The sequence below is a fragment of the Mauremys reevesii genome, linkage group 20 (genome assembly GCF_016161935.1).
Source record: "Mauremys reevesii isolate NIE-2019 linkage group 20, ASM1616193v1, whole genome shotgun sequence".
Classification (NCBI taxonomy): Eukaryota; Metazoa; Chordata; order Testudines; family Geoemydidae; genus Mauremys; species Mauremys reevesii.
Window position 1 is genome coordinate 2,437,503 of NC_052642.1, and position 18,902 is coordinate 2,456,404.

An 18,902-nucleotide genomic window follows, 5' to 3' on the forward strand; every position below is an offset into this window, starting at 1 on the left:
GAACATCCCCAGGACGAGGGGCAGCTCTAGCCATTTCGCCGCCCCAAGCACGGCGGCATGCTGTGGGGTGTGCTCTGCGGGTCGCTGGTCCTGCGGCTCCGGTGGACCTCCCGCAGGCGTGCCTGCGGATGCTCCACCGAAGCCGCGGGACCAGCGGACCCTCCGCAGGGACGCCTGCGGGAGGTCCACCAGAGCCGCCTGCCGCCCTCCCAGCGACCGACACAGCGCCCCCCGCGGCATGTCGCCCCAAGCACGTGCTTGGCGTGCTGGGGCCTGGAGCCGCCCCTGCCCAGGACCCCAAACTTTGACTAGCCCCTTGGGTTGAAGAGGGACACCAATATCTTTATCGTGTGGTTTCGTTGCATGTCTATCTAATCTCATTGGTTTATCCACAATTAATTATTGGTGCAACGTTTTCTCATGTAATAACCATATTTATTAAAAACACAGAGGCCAGGTTTTTGAACCCAAACTCACCACTGCTCATACATGCAGGATTCAGATGTAAAGTCCTGGCTTTGAGTCATCTCCCATTTAAATGCTCAGTAACAGTTGCTAGAAATCCAGCGCCATGATTCATTGATCACGAATGCCAAGGGGCAGTGGCAGGGCTGGGGGAAGCAGAGGTACGTGTGGGCCCAAAGTCGTAGTGAGTGACATGCTTCCAGCGAGGCAGAGTGGAAGCGGGGGTCCAGGGATACACCCCAATCACGCTCTTCATGTAATTCGAACACACCGGCGGGGGCAGCTCTCAGAGTTTATTCTGGGGGATTTACCATGCAGAAGCCAACAGGGAAGGGGGTGAGCAGAGTGGAGGCATTGCAGGGACTGCACTGATTAGGTGTGGGAGGGCGCTCTGTGTCTGATCTAATATTGTCTCCCCTTCTCAGCGGCGCCGGCTCCCAAGGAGGATGGGCTCCTCCTGCCGGACCCAGCACACGTCTGTTGGCTTAACCAGGATGAGGGAAGTCTTGCACTCCCCACTCTTACAGAACCCTGCCCAGTAGATGTAGCCTTTCCCATTCAGCAGGATGTTCTGACACTTGTCGTACCACCAGCCTCCATAGCTACTGGCGCAATTCCCACTGGTCTGGTCCTGATCCTTGTCAGTTGTGCTGAACTTCATATTGTCGTGTATGCCCCCGAGGCCGGAGTGGTAGGTGGTGAGATAGTCCTCGCCGTCCCCAGAGTACCTGCCCAGCCTCAGCGGGTACCCGCTGGGCTCATCCTCGACACTGAAGATGTCGTACTCTGCGTAGCGGGTGTTGTTGGATTTGTCCTCCACGACAAAGCGGACCTTGTAGGTGTTCTGCCGCGTGAGCAGGGACAGGTACTCGTTGCCCAGCCAGTAATCCTGCTGCACGTTCCCAAAGCCGTACTTGTAGGTGCTCCAGGACTCCTTCCAGGTGATCTCTGTGTTGTAAGAATTTCTCTGGACAACGGTCCAGCCTTTGCCTTCGGTGTCCATGTCACACCACACCACCCGAGGGGGAGAGCCTGCCGGCTGGATGACATGGACCCCGCTGGCGCTGTCCCTGGGAATGTAGCTGCAGTCTTTGGGGAACCCTGAAATGCCATGAACATCAGGTTAAGTGGGGGCTAGCCAGCTCGATCAAATCAGCCTGGGGTAACTGGAGGCTGGGTTTTTAGAGGCAGGTATTTCACAATACTACAGCCACAGAATCCGCCCCGGCCATTCCTGGCCACATAATCTGGCTCCAGATCTTACACTTTCATTTTACCAAAAAAACAAAATAAAATAAGAATAGTTTCTTGCTCTGCTGGTTTTGAAGAAACTTTGAAGAGATTAATCAAGTGTAAAGCAAGGCTCTGTATCCTTCCGGAGTCTGTACTGCTGACGAAATAGTTTGAGGTGGGTGGGGGAGACACTGCCAGATCCATCTCAGAGAATGTTAATTATGAAACCCATAGGTGACAATTTAAATGGGATTTTTCAAAGAGCCTAAGGGAGTTTGACACTTGACTGCGATTGGAATCCAGTGGGATTTAGGCACCCAACTCCCTGTGGTGCCTTTGAAAATTCCAGACACCCTCTCGAGGGGCTTGTCTTTGGGGTGGAAATTGTCCAGAACGGTCCTGGGAGAATGATAGCACTGTGGCTATACTGGTATAACTGCCCCTCCCCTCCCCAGGGTCCTCCCTCAAGCCTGAGCCCCCCAGCTCCCCTGCCCCCCAGACAATCCCCGTGTGCCCCACCACCTCTGGCCCCCTCCCCCATAGCTGAGCCTCCTTCCTGAGCCGAGGAGGAGGAGCTGCTGAGCACTGCAGGGGGCAGGGGCTCAGGGCCACCTCTGGAGCTGGCTCAGCCCCCGGCCTGCCTGGGCAAGCCCCCGAGCAGCTCCCCGAGCTGATGGAGGTGTGGGGAGAAGGGAATGAACCCCCCTAGCAGGGCAGCCTGGACTCTGGGGCAAGGATCTAGGCATGAGCAAGAGCTCCCCAGCTGTTAGCCGGGGCGAGCCCTAAGGGACAGCTTAGCTTGCTTAGTGCAGGAGTTGGGGAGACTGAAGTGTAGAACTCCCAGCCAGTTTGGGGGCGGGGGTGCCTGGGTCCCACGCGCTGCCCTGCGGTTGGCACCAACACTTCAGTCACTGCCGGCGGCGGGATAACGAAGCTGCGTAAAGCAAACAGCCAGTCGAGCAGCACCTCCCCCACCCCGGCTGGCCCATTCCCAGGCGCTGGAGGCCTCCGAATGGGAGTGTTGCGCTCACTAGCGCGGGCTGGCCTTGTTAACCCTTCGGAGAACTCAGCGTCTCCTTGGGCCCAGCGCTGGTGGGGGCTGGAAGGTGCACTCAGTGGGTAAGTGGATATGGGGGTGACACCGGTATGGGGGAGAGGAGCAGGATCAGGCCCACGATGCCCTGATCTCGGATATGGCAGATGATAGAAGCTCTCCGACGGGTTCTCTACTCACCCCTCTCGACCTTCTTGTTGCCCTGCACGGGGGCTACGCAAACGAGCACCATCATGGACAGCGCAGACAGAAGCAGGAGAGAGCCGGACTGGAACCCTGCAGGGGACAGAAACCGCTGGACATGAGACCAGGAGAGAGTATCACAAGTGCCTAAATCCCACTAGACGTCACCAGGATTTAGGCACTTAAGTGACTTAGCCACCCTTGAAAATGTTACCCTTAGATGCTAAGGCCAGAGTTTTCAGAGGGCTCATCAGCTACTGGGCCAGATTTTCACAAGAGCTCAGCTCCCAGGTAGGCACTGCAGGACATGGCTGGATGTTCAAAGGGGCTCAGCATGGGGTGTGTGGGCCCAAGTCTCTGGAGACGAGGTGAAGCCTCTCCCCCGGCCCTGCCACTGTCTCCATCTCTGCAGCCGGCCCGATTAGCACACAGCTGGGACCCAGCTGCATGCTAAAAACATGCAAAGATTGCGGCTCTGATTGCCTGGCTCCCGGGTCCTGGGCGCTGGAGCTGGAGCGCTCCCTGCCAGCAGGGCAGGCGAAGCAGCCCCCTGTGATGGGGAAGGAGCTCAGCTGGCAGCCAGCTGCCTCCTCTCTCCCCGCGCTGCACCACTACAAGGGGAGTGCTGCCTCCTCTGCTGGGCGTCAGCGCCAGAGGCGTCCGGAGCAATGGGGGGACGTGCCCCCCGCTAGCCTCTAGAGTCCTGGGCTGCCTGCAGCAGACAGCACCTGCCTGCCCGTCCCCGCTGGCCAGGACCCGGAGCTCACAGCCAGAGCAGGAGGCTGCCCTGTAAGGCACTGCATTCACATTTCTACCATTATTTGTCAGCCACAGCTGGTGCAAGGTGGAAATTTGTCCTGTGGGCAGGTTCCCAAGCAGGCTTGGTGGGTGGGATCACCCCTGCCCCTGACTGCCTGGAGCTGGCAGGGAGGGACACGTGCCTGACAGCAGGCAGGGTGGGGAGCAGCCCTCTCCCCCTCCCCTCCCGCGCAGTCTCTGCTCCAGGGCTCTAATGCCTCCGCAGCAGTGACCCTCGCTGGCCTGGACAGTGCCCCAGTGTTAAGCCCCACGTGGGGCTGAGGGCATGTTCCTGGTGCCTGCTGCACTGAGCGGCGCTCGGAGCAACCCCCTCTGTCCCAGCTGCACCCCGTCCACCGTCACTATCACCAGCCGGAGGGCAGAGCCCGCTCAACCACACAGAGACCGCAGCTGGGCAGCCTCCGGCAGAGCTCTGCCCCCCCCCCCCCGCCCAGCGAGCTCCAGGTGAACGGTGCCCAGGGCACAGAGCTGCTGCGTGCCACACGCCAGGCACAGAGCTGCCCCCTGCACTGCAGCCCAGCAGCCCAGAGGGGGACACGCTGCTGACACTGCAGCTGTTCTGTGGGCCCAGCTCAGGCCAGGCTTAAAGTGGGCAGAGTCGCCAGGGGCCACAGTCCCGGCCAAAAAGAGTTCAAAATGGAGCTGGGTCACTGAGGGCTGCACTGCAAGTGCTGCCCTACCACATGCAGGCCATTTATTTCAGCTGGGATTATCATAGACACCCCTTCCCCTCCCCACCCATGCTTTTCCCAGGCCACTTCCAGCACTGAGCGCAGGGAGTCACAATGACCTTGCAGGGATCAGCAGCCCAGAGCAATCCAGGCTCTTGTACAGAAACCAGTTGATTCACCCCCACCCCCAGGTATATCTATCCTGGCCCTGGTATTAGATATTGTGTAACACAGAGCACTGCATCTGCAGCCCCCAGCGGCAAACAGGTTGAGAACCCTGCCGCAGAGGCTCCTGTGTTAAGCTCCAGAGGTCCCAAGTTTCATCACGGCTGCTGCCGGCCCATTACAGTTGTAAAATGGCAGCTTTTTGTTGGGTGTGGCAGGGGGGATCAAACCAGAGCAGGTTAAAGCCGCACCAGAGTCTGGCACCGTCCTTTCTGTCAGTCATCATTGTATTCATGTGGGGTTGCAAAGTTAGAAAGTCCACAACTAACCCCAAAAGTCCACAAGTGACCCCACAAGTGACCAAACTAACCCCACAAGTGACCATGATACCAACGTGCAAATAAATTAGAGAGATAGAGAGAGAACACAGTGTAAACGACACGCAGAAAACCGCTGTTCCAATGGAAACAGTGCCCAGATATGATCCACAGACAGATTTCACTGGAAACACCTTCCTTTTGGAGATGGAACCCAAATTCTTCAGACAATGTCACAGCCCAAGTAACTGTGGCACGCTGCCAGCAATCTCAGGTATCATTGTGAGAGAGAAGAGAGATGCGTAACCCCATGGCAGGCAAAGGGTTAAAGCTTTAGAGGAGAAGGATTTCAGTGAGTCTGACAAGCCAGAATTACAATGTTTGGAATTGAATGAAATAACAATCTGGTAATAGTAGACGCTGGTGTAAGACACAGAGGGCCGGAGTTCTACCTGTGACCTTGGAAAACTCATTACACTGCACCATACCTCAGTTTCCCCATTTTTAAAACATGGCCTATGCTACTTCCATTTTGTTCTAAAGTACTTTGGCCCCAGTGCCCAAAGGTCCCTGGGGCAGGGAGGGAGGATTCCTGCCTAGGGTCCAGCAGAGTGCTGGGCTGGGGATCCCTGCCAGGCTCCTGGTACCCCATGGCCCCGGGGGCACTCTTTACCAACCAGGAGGCACTGCCAGACGCCTAGCTAGCCAGGCTCATGCTGCAGCATGCACTTGCTGGGGGAAATGCTGCTCCGTTTCAAAGGAAAAGCAGCATGTACCTGTGCCCCCATCCCTTGTGCCTCGGCCAGGCAGGGTCGGGAAAGCGAGGATGCACCAGGGCTCCCCTCCCTCTTGTGCACCTGCTCACGCTCAGGGGTGGCACTGAGAGGAGTGCAGGCTGCCCCTCTCTATGCGGTAGTTACTGCGTCTGTCTGGGCACGTTCCTTCCTGTGCCCGGGCACTCAGGGCACATGGTGTCCCACAGGGGCCGGATAGACCTCCCCCCTATGCGCACACCGCCTGGGGCTCGGGTGCCCACCACCCCGGGCTCTGGCCCTACCTCTCCAGGCTGTGTGAAATGCTGGGCATTTCAATAACACTCACCCATCCCGAGGCTGCAGCTGAGCTGACGAATTAGCAACCTGAAGCGTTCCACTTCCACCTCAGAAACCAGAGCCAGGGCTCCATCCCTTTATGGGGAAAGCGCCACTCCACACCCAGCTTATCTTGCTTTTTCAACTGCTGGCCTCATGCCTGGCCTGTGGGCCGGGAGGGAGCCCCCACCGGAACGTCTGCTCATCCTTTATTTACCACAGATACTAGACTTCTTGGGCTCCCTCCCTCCTCCCCGAGAATGCCAACGTTTCTGAAGTCGGGCAGGTGTGAGCCAGGGATTTAATTTATCAGCGGGATTCTGCGGTGTTACCGTATCATCGGCCCTCCAGACAAAGGACACACGAAATGGAGAGGATCAAGCCAGAGGAGATGGCAGGAATGAGGATTGTGCAGAACGTGATGGGGGTGTAACACTTGTGCCAGGTGGTATTGGCAGCGACAAGGACTGGAGTCAGGATCTAGAGTTCCTCTTAGCATTGCAAACCAGAACCAGCTGGAGCGACCCTCCCAGAAATCTGGGAAACTGACCAGCACGCCCCTAACAGGCAGCTGTTCCCCAGTCGCAAGCACCCAGTCTATGTCTAACACACGAGAACTTTATTATTTAGAGGAGAAAGAAATGCAGCATGAATTGGGGAAACCACCACAAGACTGACTCAGAAGTATGTGAACTGTGAATGAAACGCCTGCCCTACAATCCATTGGGCAGCAGCCCTTTGCCTCAGTTTCCCACCTTGGGGAGAGAGAGTCCAATGGACGAATGTCCCTTTGGTGCACCCCTCACATTTCCCCTCTGCTGCCCCCACACCCAGTTTACTGGCCAAGCTCAGCAGAGTTCAAGAGTTCAGGGGCATTCGGGGGGGTTCACTTCCTGCGCCAGGGAGAGTAGGCATAGGCCAGGGATGCCTCTGCCTCTGCTCAGCACCGCTGCTGCTCCATGCTGCTGTCTCTGCCTGGAGCTGCGATGTCATGCTCTGAGGGGCCTCCAGCCCGGCGTGAGTCCAGCTCTTAGTGACTTCCCTGGCTAGGGGGAACCTCACGGCTGCTGACCCTTGTACCGTCTTTCACCACAGCACCAGCTCTACGGTGCCCATGGAAACTGGCTTCACAGTGTTTTCAGCTCTAGGGATCACTGAGAAGAAACCAGGACTTCCAGCTGAGTCCAGTCAGCTCTGTCTTTAAGCACTGGGCAGATCCAATGTTTTGTAGGCGCCTTTCACCAAACCCACACACCCAGTGGGAACCCCTCTCCCCACCCCCCTCGGACTTGCAGTGCCATTTGGTATCACTAACCCCAGCTTAGCATGTGGGGTTACAGAGACTGAACAGCCCCCCCCGACCCCCCGATTGTCTCTACAGGTCATGGCCGGGTGAGGAGATACCTGAGTGGGGTGGGCTGGCGTGAGACTGTGCTGCTGCTGCATCTGGACCACAGGGAAGAGGATCAAACTGGATTCATTCAGCGACTGTCAAGGCAGCTGCTCTCTGTATCCCAGCCAGAGAGCTGGGATACAGGGGGCAGGAACTGGTGCATTAGAGGGAACAGCTCCATGTCCGTATATTTCTGGAAAAGAGCACCCAGGCGGTTCACCGCATGCACGCCTCTCGACCCTGCAACCTGCCAGCACGTGGCACAAGCCATTGAAATGTGTGACAAAGGCCACGAGATGGGACACCTTTATTTTGTTGCACGTCGCACCAGTTTGCTTAGTGTGATGTGCTCCAGTGTGATAGTTTGGGGACCAGGTTTTGGGGTGAGGAGGAGTTTGTGCCGTCATGCAAACAATGAATGAATCTCATAAGAACATAAGAACGGCCGTACTGGGTCAGACCAAAGGTCCAGCTAACTCAGTATCTGTCTACCGACATTGGCCATGCCAGGTGCCCCAGAGGGAGTGAACCTAACAGGCAGTGATCAAGTGATCTCTCTCCCGCCATCCATCTACATTCTCTGACAAACAGAGGCTAGGGACACCATTCCTTACCCATCCCGGCTAATAGCCATTTATGGACTTAACCTCCATGAATTTATCCAGTTTTCTTTTAAACGCTGTTATAGTCCTAGCCTTCACAACCTCCTCAGGCAAGGAGTTCCACAAGTTGACTGTGTGCTGTGTGAAGAAGAACTTCCTTTTATTTGTTTTAAACCTGCTGCCCATTAATTTCATTTGGTGGCCCCTAGTTCTTGTATTGTGGGAATAAGTAAATAACTTTTCCTTATCCACTTTCTCCACATCACTCATGATTTTATAGACCTCTATCATATCCCCCCTTACTCTCCTCTTTTCCAAGCTGAAGAGTCCTAGCCTCTTTTATCTCTCCTCATATGGGACCCTCTCCAAACCCCTAATCATTTTAGTTGCCCTTCTCTGAACCTTTTCTAGTGCCAGTATATCTTTTTTGAGATGAGGCGACCACATCTGTACACAGTATTCGAGATGTGGGCGTACCGTGGATTTATATAAGGGCAATAATATATTCTCCTTCTTATTCTCTATCCCCTTTTTAATGGTTCCTAACATCCTGTTTGCTTTTTTGACCGCCTCTGCACACTGCGTGGACATCTTCAGAGAACTATCCACTATCTCCCATGTGCAATTCATGCTGCCTCTTCCCCCCGGCCCACACACCCCAAATGCCAGCTGCAGTCGGCTCCATTAAGTCTGGCTGCCCCAACCAACAAGTAAAGCAGCTTCCAATGGATTCTGGCCGATTGCCCAGTCAACGCATCTCCCCCACAGTGAGGCCTGGCAGCTTGCAAGCCCGTTTCTCTCCAGCTGCTGGAGGGCTCCTGGGCATGGAGACGGAGCCCCTGGCGGGAGCGGCCAGGAGGTGGGGGGTGAGCTGGGCGGGCTGGGCCGACCCCATGCACAGCAGGGGCAGCGGCGCGGCCGCCCTCACGCTCTGATCGTGACTTGGGATTGTGGGGGCTTCTCACCTGTCCCATGGAAACGTGGCCAAAGGCGCCAACTCGCCAATTGTCCCTTCGCCATTTCCCACTGCTGCCAGCGGGGCTGAGGCCTGCGCGAGGGCCGCCACGTCCCCCGCTCTGTCCGCGTGTGGCAGGCAGGCTGCCCTCCTCCCGCCGGCTGCCACCTCCCCTGGGCTCGAGGAGGCTGAAGCCGAGCCCACAGGCAGCCTGGCTGATGCCGTATGGTTCGGGGCCTGGACAGAGCATGGGGACTGGGGACTGTGAGGGGATGTGGGGGGAAGGCTGAGTGGGTTGCAGGGGGGATGTGGGGGCAGGCTGAGGGAGACAGAGTGTGCTGGGGGAAGGCTGAGTGGGGCAGCAGGGAAGGCTGAGGGGGCCAGGAGGTGTGGGGGGCAGGGGAAAGGCTGAGGGGGGCAAGGGCTGAGGGGGGCATGGGGGTGGGGCAGAGGAGAGGCTGAGGGGGTTGGAGGTGATCATGTGGGCCATGAGAGCGGCTCAGGGAGGTGCAGGGGCATGTGGGGGCAGGAGAATGTGGGGGAAGGTTGAGGGGCAGGGGTGTGGGGAGCTGCGGGAGGCTGAGGGGGGTACAGGGGAATGGGGGCAGGAGGGAGGCTCAGGGGGATGTGGGGGGCAGGGGAGAGTCTGGGGGTTTGTGCGCAGAGGACAGTGCTCAGGCTGGCAGATGGGGGGATCATGGCAGCTCCCCCAGCCAGGGAGGTGGGGTGGTCGTCCTCTCCCAGCAGACAGGGTTGGGCCATTCTGCAATGTTCCCAACTCTCAGGGGCTGAGTGCGAGTCCCGCGCTTTGGGCACCGACAGGAGGAACTGCCGTGATAGTGGGAGAAGCTCCTCTGACGCCGTGATGTTCAGGGCTGGACCTGCGGGCAGAGCTCTGGGCGAGAGCCCAGGGGCTGAGGGCGCAGACCTGCCCTGCTCTCCCCGCATGTCTGACCCCATAGCAGAGAGGGTCCCAGAGCAGGGGACGGGGGACCTCAGCAGAGGAGAGGGCAGCGGGAGGCAGAGGAGTGTTGCTGCTGGGTGCAGACAGTAACAGGCAGTGGCTGGCAGTTCCCCTGCCTTACGGGGAGCAGAGGGGACGTGGAGTCTCCATCGGAGCAGCGAGCAGGAGCCGGGCATTACAGGCTGACTTTTCGACCTGGAATGATCACACCCACTGGCCGGGGAGTCAAAAGTAGGATGTAAAAACATGCTCTGATTTTTTTCTTTTTAGAAGCAGGAACCCACCAGCCTGACTGTTCCTTCTCCCACCCTCCGGTGTATACTGGGTCAGCCCCACGGCCAGGCCAGTCTGCAGCCTTGCTTCAGGGCTCAGTTTCTTCTTCAGCTGAGGAGAAAGGAACCATGGAGCAGCAACGTAACGTCACAGTCCTGTTCCCCACCTGTTACGTAGGGTCTTCTGGCCTTTAGAGAGACTGGTCAGGGCCTCCCCCAGTCTGCAGGGGGCCAAAGGACCTGCTGGCCTCCTCGCAACCTCGGCTGCAGCTACAGGAGAGAGGCCTCTTCAGTTTGCAGAAAGACAGAAATCTCTGGGGTGAGCACATGGCACATATCTGTGTTTTCCCCAGGCCAGATGCTGCCACCTAGTCCGTGGAAGGGCCCATGTGACTTCTGACCACATATGAGGCAGGACGCCCAGCCTGGCTAGACAGATTCGGTCATGGCATGGCTGGGGACAGAAGCCTGCAGCTAAAGCTCACACTGCTGGAAACAACCTGCAGAGGCCTTTCATCTCGCCAGGGTCAGACGTCACCACCAGTAGAATGTGAGCACCGGGGAGCTGGGGGAGCTGGCCTGAGATGGCATCCCTGGGCAGAGGGTGACCAGATGAGAGGAAGAAAATATCGGGACACATGGGGGGCGGTGTCCGCCCGTGGAGAAAAAAAAAAAGCCGAGTGCTGCCGGCGGAGCAAAAACAAAAGAAAAAGCGTGCTTCCGGCGAAATATTGGGACAAATTGCGTCCTGACCAAAGATCGGTCGGGACGTGGGACAAACACCTAAATATCGGGACGGTCCTGATTTTATCGGGATGTCTGGTCACCCTACCAGGGCACAAACACCTCAGTCAAGTCTGTTCTGATTCCACGCTCAGCAAACATGCAGGGCTCCTGTGCGGTCAGGAGAGGGGCTGGTCAGAACTTGCCAGTGGAGCTGTTTTTCCATCAGAAATTGCCAGCTTGTCAAAATCCAAACGTTTCGTGGGAACACGTCGATTTGGACAAGGCTTCAGACGGAAAGCAGGCAGGTTTTGCACGGAGAGCTGCTTGGCTCCCTGCCAGCTCGCCCGCCTGCCCACCTCTCTTTCTGCCTGCTTGGCAGGCGGATGGGGCACCAGGACTTCCAGGCTGCCAAGAGAAGCCCTGGCTCCCAGGAGCCCAGGGCCCTCAAAACCCTCTCCCTGTTGGGGATGTTCTGGTTACTGCACAGCTCTCGGAGGAGGGAAGGTATCCGATGTCCTACAAGCACCAATCCTCCCTGCCACGGTCACAGTAACTACGACAGCCTGTGAGAACAGCCTAACTTTTGGGTAACTTTCCCTGCCGGTGAAAGGGTGCGAGCTGGACTCCTCCCTGCCACTAGAGTCCAGCACTGCCGAGAAAGCCAAGTGTGGACTAAACTAAGCCCCTGATTAACCCTTTCTCAGAAGAATCCAGAAGCCACTGACAAGTGCAGGCTACATGGCGACCTCTCTCCCAGCTCACTCACTCATCCAGGAATAGGGGTCGGTGAGTCTTGGACGAACATCCTTCAGCTGGGAACATGCTCCCCCTCCCTGTGCCGAGGACTACATGAGATGGGTGTAGTGGGCACTCCCTGGATAAAGGGGACAGTGTGACTGCTGCCTTGCAAACAGGCCCCAGGCATGGGGGGAGGCAGAGCACTCAGTTCCTCTGCCCCCCAACTTTCTTCGCTGCTGTAACGTACAACCATAACCTGCTCTGCTGACACCTCTGAAGCCTGAAAGCCCTAATGCTCCAGGGGAGCAGGCCATGCCCTGCCCTGCCCTGGCTGCCCCGGGTGTTACCTCGGAGGGAATCATTCCTCATTCCCATGGGTGGCAGTTCCAGGGAGGAGCCTTATCTGGGGGGAGGCTGTACCAGACCCGCCCGACCCAGGCAGGCTCCCAGGTACTCTCTGCCCAGGGCTGATAAGGCTCCTTAGCGCAGTTGCTCTCCAAACAAATTCCAGTTGAAGACACCTGACAGCTCCGCAGCAGGGCACCATCCCCAGAGCGCAGCAGGGCGGGGGTTGGGGGAGCAGTCGGTAGCAGCACCTGCCCCTCATACGGCAGGAGCTATAAGTGCCAGCCACGTGCTGCCTCCACCTGGATGGCCTCTCTGCACAGAGCAGCAGCATTCAGCCTGGGACAGACGTGCTGCGGGGAGGTGATGGGTAAGAGGGGCTGTGGGGCAGCGCTGGGCCCTTCTGCTCCGCACTAGGGCTGGGTGGGCGTGGTCAGCTGGAATTGTAACCCACCAGCACTTGTGGGTCCAGAACTCAACGTGGGGCGCTCCCACCTGGTCCGGGGGCGACTGGGGGGAAGGGCAGAGAGACACCCAGGCTGAGACTCAGAGGATCAGAGTCACCAGCTCCAGGGAGACAGAGTCTATGACGTGTCACCCCTGTCCAGCTGGGTGAAACTCCCCAGCTGTGTGACAGCCCCCCACCCCCGATGGGTCCCCCCCCGGTATGTCACAGCCGGGGTTGTGGCGTACTGAACGGCAGGGCTTGCCAGAGACCGGCTGGGAGAGGCCTTTGGGGACGGAGGAAGCAGCACTTAGGTACATGCCAACCGCCCTACAGAGGAGGGGCTGTGCCCTGCCGGTGCGGGGCAGGGAGCTGGGACACTGCGCGGTGGGTCATTGTCTGGCCCAGGCCCTTCCCAGCAGGAGGCAGAGGCTGAGGCATTTCCTGCAAGTCACCTTCCGCTGCAGCCTGGCCACGGGCCCCCATAGCCACTAGCCCAGCCAGGGATGCCAACTGGGGATTGTCAGGGCTGGCTCCTCCCTGCCGCCAGCAGCTCTGCACTGCCAGGGAATTCCTGAAATCCTGTGCGCCCTTCCCCCTCCACCTCCCGGGGCTCTGAGTGCCCCGCCAGGCTCTGAGTGCCCCGGGCCAGTGCCCCCCCTCCACCTCCTGGGGCTCTGAGTGTCCCCCGTGGACAGCTCCCGCAGGCTCTGAGTGCCCCGGGACAGTCCCTCCCCTCAGCCCCACCTCCCGGGGCTCTGAGTGCCCCCCCCGGACAGCCCCCCCAGGCTCTGAGTGCCCCGGGACAGTCCCTCCCCTCAGCCCCACCTCCCAGGGCTCTGAGTGCCCCTGACCAACTTCCCCCTCCACCTCCCGGGGCTCTGAGTGCCCCCGGACAGCCCCAGGCTCTGAGTGCCCCTGACCAGTGCCCCCTCCACCTCCAGGGGCTCTGAGTGGCCCCCCTGGACAGGCCCCCCCAGGCTCTGAGTGCCCCAGGACAGTCCCTCCCCTCAGCCCCACCTCCTGGGGCTCTGAGTGCCCCCCCGGATAGCCACCCCCAGGCTCTGAGTGCCCCTGGCCAGTGGCCCCCACTCCACCTCCTGGGGCTCTGACTGCCCCTAACCAGCGCCCCCCCCCACCTCCTGGGGCTCTGAGTGCCCCCCTGGACAGACCCTCTCCGGCTCTGAGTGCCCCTGGCCAATCCCTCCCCTCAGCCCCACCTCCCGTGGCTCTGAGTGCCCCCGACCAGTTGTCACGGAGTCCCCGGGCGATGCTCTGGAACTGCTCCCCACAAAGCCAGACAGGACTCTGGGGAGCCTCCTCTCCCTTGGAGCAGACTGTCTGCAGGGCAGGAAGCTCACACGTAGCATTCAGCATGTGCCCCTCCGTGCGCTTCCCACAGCGAGCCCGCCCCAGCGGGGTCCTGGGGAAGCCAGAGGGTCCTGCACCCCCACTTCACAGTCAGACGTGACTCTCAGCCAGCCAGTAACACAGAGGTTTATTTAGATGACAGGAACACAGTCCACAACAGGTCTTGCCAGTACAGACAGCAAGACCCCCCCTTAGTTAGGTCCATCTGGGGCCCCAGAGAGGCCACAGCCCCGCTGGGAGGCCAGAGCCACCTCGGGGCTCCCCTCCATCTTCCAAAAACTCCCAACCCCCCTCCAGCCCCTCCTCTCTGGGCTGAGTCTCTGCCCCGAGCCAGGAGGTCAGGGCCTGGCCATTAGTTGCCAGGCAACAGAGGGTCGGCCAGAGCTGAGCCCCCCCCCCGCCCAGTATTCAGAGGGAACATTAAAACCAGTCCCATTTCGTCACACCAGCGCCCTCCCTCCACCTCCTGGGGCTCTGAGTGCTCCCCCTGGACAGCCCCTCCCTGGGCTCTGAGTGCCCCTGACTAGTGCCCCCCTTCCACCTCCCAGGGCTCTGAGTGCCCCCCTGGATAGCCCCCCCAGGCTCTGAGTGCCCCTGGCCAGTGCCCCCCCTCCAGCTCCTGGGCCTCTGAGTGCCCCCCTGGACAGCCCCCCCAGGCTCTGAGTGCCCCTGATCAGCGCTCCCCTCCAGCTCCTGGGGCTCTGAGTGCCCCCCCTGGACAGCCCCCCAGGCTCTGAGTGCCCCCTGAACAGCCCCCCCAGGCTCTGAGTGCCCCTGATCAGCGCTCCCCTCCAGCTCCTGGGGCTCTGAGTGCCCCCCCTGGACAGCCCCCCAGGCTCTGAGTGCCCCCTGAACAGCCCCCCCAGGCTCTGAGTGCCCCTGGCCAGTGCCCCTCCTCCACCTCCCAGGGCTCTGAGTGCCCCCCGGAGAGCCCCCCCATGCTCTGAGTGCCCCTGGCCAGTGCCCCCCTCCAGCTCCTGGGGCTCTGAGTGCCCCCCTGGACAGTCCCCCAGGCTCTGAGTGCCGCTGGCCAGTCCCCCTCCCACATCCTGGGGCTGAGTGACCTTGGCCAACCACCGTCCCTTCAGGAGGAACTCCCAGTACCCACCCCGCCCCCGCCCCACAGGGGTCCGTTCCCTGCGGCTCTGTGGCCACCCCCCCACCCCTCACGACCCCCATCCCCGGGCTCTCAGTGCCCCCCCTCCCCCAGCCCCAATCTCCATTTTCCCTTTCTCTCACCCACTCTCCCTCCCTCCCGGTTATTTCCATGGCACAGGGGTGTCTCTGTGGGGCAGGAACATTTCTCCAGGGCGAATCCCAGACTCCCCCCTCCTGGGAGTCTCTGGCCCAACGGGGCCGGTTCCTAGCGTCTCCTCTCTGCCCTGAGCATGCCTGGCCAGTGGCCGGCTGCCCAGCCAGACTGACGGGCGAGGGCAGCGGTGCCAGTCTGTGCTGGGTGCGGCGGGAGGGTTGTGCCGTTCCCTGGCCGAGTCGCGGCTCCTGAGGGGCGGGTTTGTGTTCCCAGCTTCTCGCCGGCTCTTCCCTTTTGCAGCTGCCCAGTGCCCTCGTCTCCTGCTCCTCACCGGCCTGCTGGCCCTGTCAGCCCCAGTTCTCACCCTGGAAATACACAACCTGAACATCTTACAGGGACCCACCCATGCCATCAGAAACATCCACCCAAAGGACCTGAAGGCAGGTGTGTCATGTGTCTGCTTCTATAGGCCTCACCCCTGGCCCTCACTCACTGGCTGCCTGGGGATTATGGGGGTCTGAAGGACCTGGGAGAAATTACACTCCACCCGTAGCTCTCTATTCAAACCATGCTGAGCTCTTTGGCGGTTTGAGGGAGGGGAGGAAGGTTGGGGGGCGCACAGGGGCTGGCCCGTTGCAGGGCAGGGAGCAGCACAGCACAAAGCCAGGAGGTGCTGGTTGCCTTGAGCAGCAGAGGGGGTGTGGAGGAGTGAACTGGTGCAGCGCGGGCCCAAGCGGGGCAGGGGGCAGACGGGATGAGATGGGGGCTCCGGCAGCAGGGCGACTGGTGCAGAATTAACACAGCGCTCGAGCTAGGCAGGGCGGCGCTGTGCTGAGCTCGAGGGGAGGCGCGGGGGCTGGAAGCTGCTGCAGGAGGAGCTGCAGAGCCAGGGAAGGGACTGGAAGGCACAAGGTGGTGTGGGCAGAGTCACAGGAGCGGGCAGTGAGTTTGGTGGCCGCATTTGGGCCAGACTGGAGGGGAGCAGCCAGGAGCCAGGTAGAGCAGTGAGGGGGGTTTGCAGAAGAACGGTTTGTCCCAGATGAGGGTTTCAGGGACATGGAGAAGGGGAGGTGAATGCACTGCTAACACTGCTGTGGAGCTGGTGCTGGGGAGACAGTCTCTGAAAACTCCTCATGTCAGGCAGATCTCCCAATTCCTGTCCCTACAGATCAGGGGAAAGGGAACCTGCGGCACAGCCGAGCCAGTGACCTGGAGTTACCAGAGGCCCACGGTAAGAGTATCCCACACTTCACCTGTCCACGCCCTGCAGAAATGAGATGCAAGAACAATGGTTATTCCCACAGCTTCTACCTGCAGGGCATAACAAGGCATTGGGATGCAATGTCTGACCCGGCCATAGGAGAATCCCCAGGGATTATACAGGCTGATGGCAGATTTCAGTGTGGGAGGGCGTGGGGGAAGGGCTTGATACACACAGGCTGTAACATGTCCTGCAGAGAAGCTTTGGATCATGATCTTTCTGCAGGAAAAGTGGCACCACTGATAGACTGGGGGGATCCAGGACCCACGGCTGTGACCCACTGGGCCGTGTCCCTCACTACTACAGGTGTGGGGAGTTTGCAGCCAAAATTTGGGATGAGTGGCAAGATCGTTTGACTCTGCAGTCCCCACCTTTCCCTGGCAGCTGGTGTCCGTGGCCTCAGCACACAGACCGTGCTGGAGAGCCCTTGGCACAGCAGTTTGCTGAGAGCTGAGGGGGTACAGAACCCGCTGCTGTAAAACAGTCACCCCACAGGACAGACAGTGCTGTTAGCTTGCAGTGTCCCACGCATCATGGCTGCTGTGTTAAACACCTCCCCGAAAGCCCCTGCAGAGTATGAACAGGGGCCTGTTTGTCTTCTGGGAAACCTGCCTGTGCATGTGCAAAGTAGCTAGTCAGAGAATAAACTGCCCAGGAGCGGGTGGCAGGACCTAACGCCAGGGCTGTGCCAGCAGGTTCGGGCTCAGCGTCTGCATCCATTGTTGAAGCATCTTTGACAATGGGCTGGCAAAGCAGCAGACACTGCTGTCTGTGGCACACCAGAGGGGCCCTTTCTCACTGACCCAGGGTGGAAAGAGCTGAGCAGGGTTCTGTTCTGGGGGTTTAGTGAAAGCGATCTCTCTCTTGTGCACAGTCTGGCCCAAGGACTGCAGCGAGATAACCTGGAACAGGGTCAGCGGTGTCTTCGTGATCCAGCCTACAGGACTCCACCAGATTGTCGTTTACTGTGACTTGAACAGCACCAGCGAGGGCTGGACGGTCCTCCAGCGGAACCGGCATGACACGCAGATCACCTGGGCCGAGTCCTGGAGCACCTACAAGTACGGCTTTGGCAACGTGCAGGATGACTACTGGCTGGGGATGGAGTACATCTATCGGATCGCCAAGCAGAAGGTCTACCAGGTCAGGTTTGTCATCCACGATTCATCCGGCACCATGAAATACGCAGACTACAACCTCTTCGGTCTGGAAGACGAGTCCAACGGCTACAGGCTGAGGCTGGGCTCTTACACGGGGACTGCAGGGGACGCCATGACTTCAAACAATCCAACCACCGTTCATGACAACATGAAGTTCTCCACTAAAGACCTGGATCAGGACACTTATGGTGGGAACTGTGCGTCTAGCTATGGTGGGGGCTGGTGGTACTCGGCTTGTTATTCTGTTCGACTGAACGTCAAAGCGAGCATCACTTGGGGTAGTTTCTGTAGTGGGAACTGCCAAGCCTCCGCCATCCTCATCAAACCAGCGTCTTACTGTTAGTCACCCCTTCCCCACCCTCCTGTCTGCAGTGAGGCCAACCCCTGCTCCACGAAGGGAGGGAAAAGGGTTTGGATGTGTCATGGGCAAACCTCACATCCAACTTGGAGGGGGAAGTATCATGTTTATCCAAAATGGGGCAACTTTCTCTTTTCTTTTCTTTCGTGCACTTTCCGAGCTAATCTCTGCTGGGCACTTGTGCTTTGCGTTGAATTGATTTTGTTATATTTGTAATCAGAAGAATCATTTGCAAAACCTGTAGTATCCAGATGTAGAAGCTCCAGGGAGAGTAAATGCCTCCGATCCATAGTGACTTTTCAGTGTCTTTTGCTCTTAGACTCATGTGCAGTTCCAGAGGTCACAGGGGTGGTGAAATCCAGAGACACAGAAGGATTTTTATAAACACCCACTCTACTGCTCATTAGCAGGGATTAAAGCTTTGGAGTAAAAAGGCATTTTAAAAAGTGGTGGCTCCAGTTGGTAGCTTTCTGTTCCGTGCCACTTATTCTCTGCTGTGCTCTCGTGGGCACCGTATTGCGTAGATCCATTCCCAGTATTCTCAGCCTTCCTGCCTTGGGAGTTGGGCTGCCAGACCTGGCTGGGTTCGTTGCCCCACAGTCTTAGGGGCCTGCAGGTTGCTATGAGGGAATTTTCAGCAATGGCCTAGCAGGATTTGAAAGCCAGGTCTGCACGTCTGACGACATCTGGGTAGCTGCAGCAGGGGCCTGAGGGGCCCTTTAATCAGTACCTTGAATTACTGTCCACATGTGCAAGTAGGTCCTCGTCCAAAGCCAGTTGATAACAATCTGCCATTGAGTTCAGTGGGCGTTGGATCAGGCCCTAGTGTAGGGTTGTTGGGATGGGCCCATTGCTGCCAACGGCACCAAAAATAACTCTTTGGGCCACCAGTCCTTTCTCACGTTTCGGGGAGGAGAGACTGGGATGCTGGGCGAGGAGACTAGGGGTACAATACCCAGAGAGCCTGTGGGGCAGACACGGATCAGCAGGCAGAGCCACTCCTCAGGCTGAGAATCAGAGCCCTGCCCCCAGCTCTGCCTGGCCACGTGCTCTGGTGAAGAG

The 18,902-nt window shown here is 58.8% G+C and overlaps 2 protein-coding genes across 2 annotated transcripts; one reads left to right on the forward strand and one right to left on the reverse strand.

The window, feature by feature from the left end:
- Nucleotides 1-413: 413 nt before the first annotated feature.
- Nucleotides 414-6,083, reverse strand: LOC120387103 (fibrinogen-like protein 1-like protein). Its single transcript, XM_039507303.1, has 3 exons — nt 6,009-6,083; nt 2,933-3,028; nt 414-1,566 (listed from the first exon to the last, which is right to left on the reverse strand). The coding sequence occupies exons 1-3, from the start codon at nt 6,010-6,012 to the stop codon at nt 887-889; spliced, it is 780 nt and encodes a 259-aa protein (XP_039363237.1). The 5' UTR covers nt 6,013-6,083; the 3' UTR covers nt 414-886.
- Nucleotides 6,084-12,168: 6,085 nt separating this feature from the next.
- On the forward strand, nt 12,169-18,287 carry LOC120387102 (fibrinogen-like protein 1-like protein). Its single transcript, XM_039507302.1, has 4 exons — nt 12,169-12,363; nt 15,362-15,505; nt 16,230-16,292; nt 17,197-18,287. The coding sequence occupies exons 1-4, from the start codon at nt 12,300-12,302 to the stop codon at nt 17,823-17,825; spliced, it is 900 nt and encodes a 299-aa protein (XP_039363236.1). The 5' UTR covers nt 12,169-12,299; the 3' UTR covers nt 17,826-18,287.
- Nucleotides 18,288-18,902: the final 615 nt, after the last annotated feature.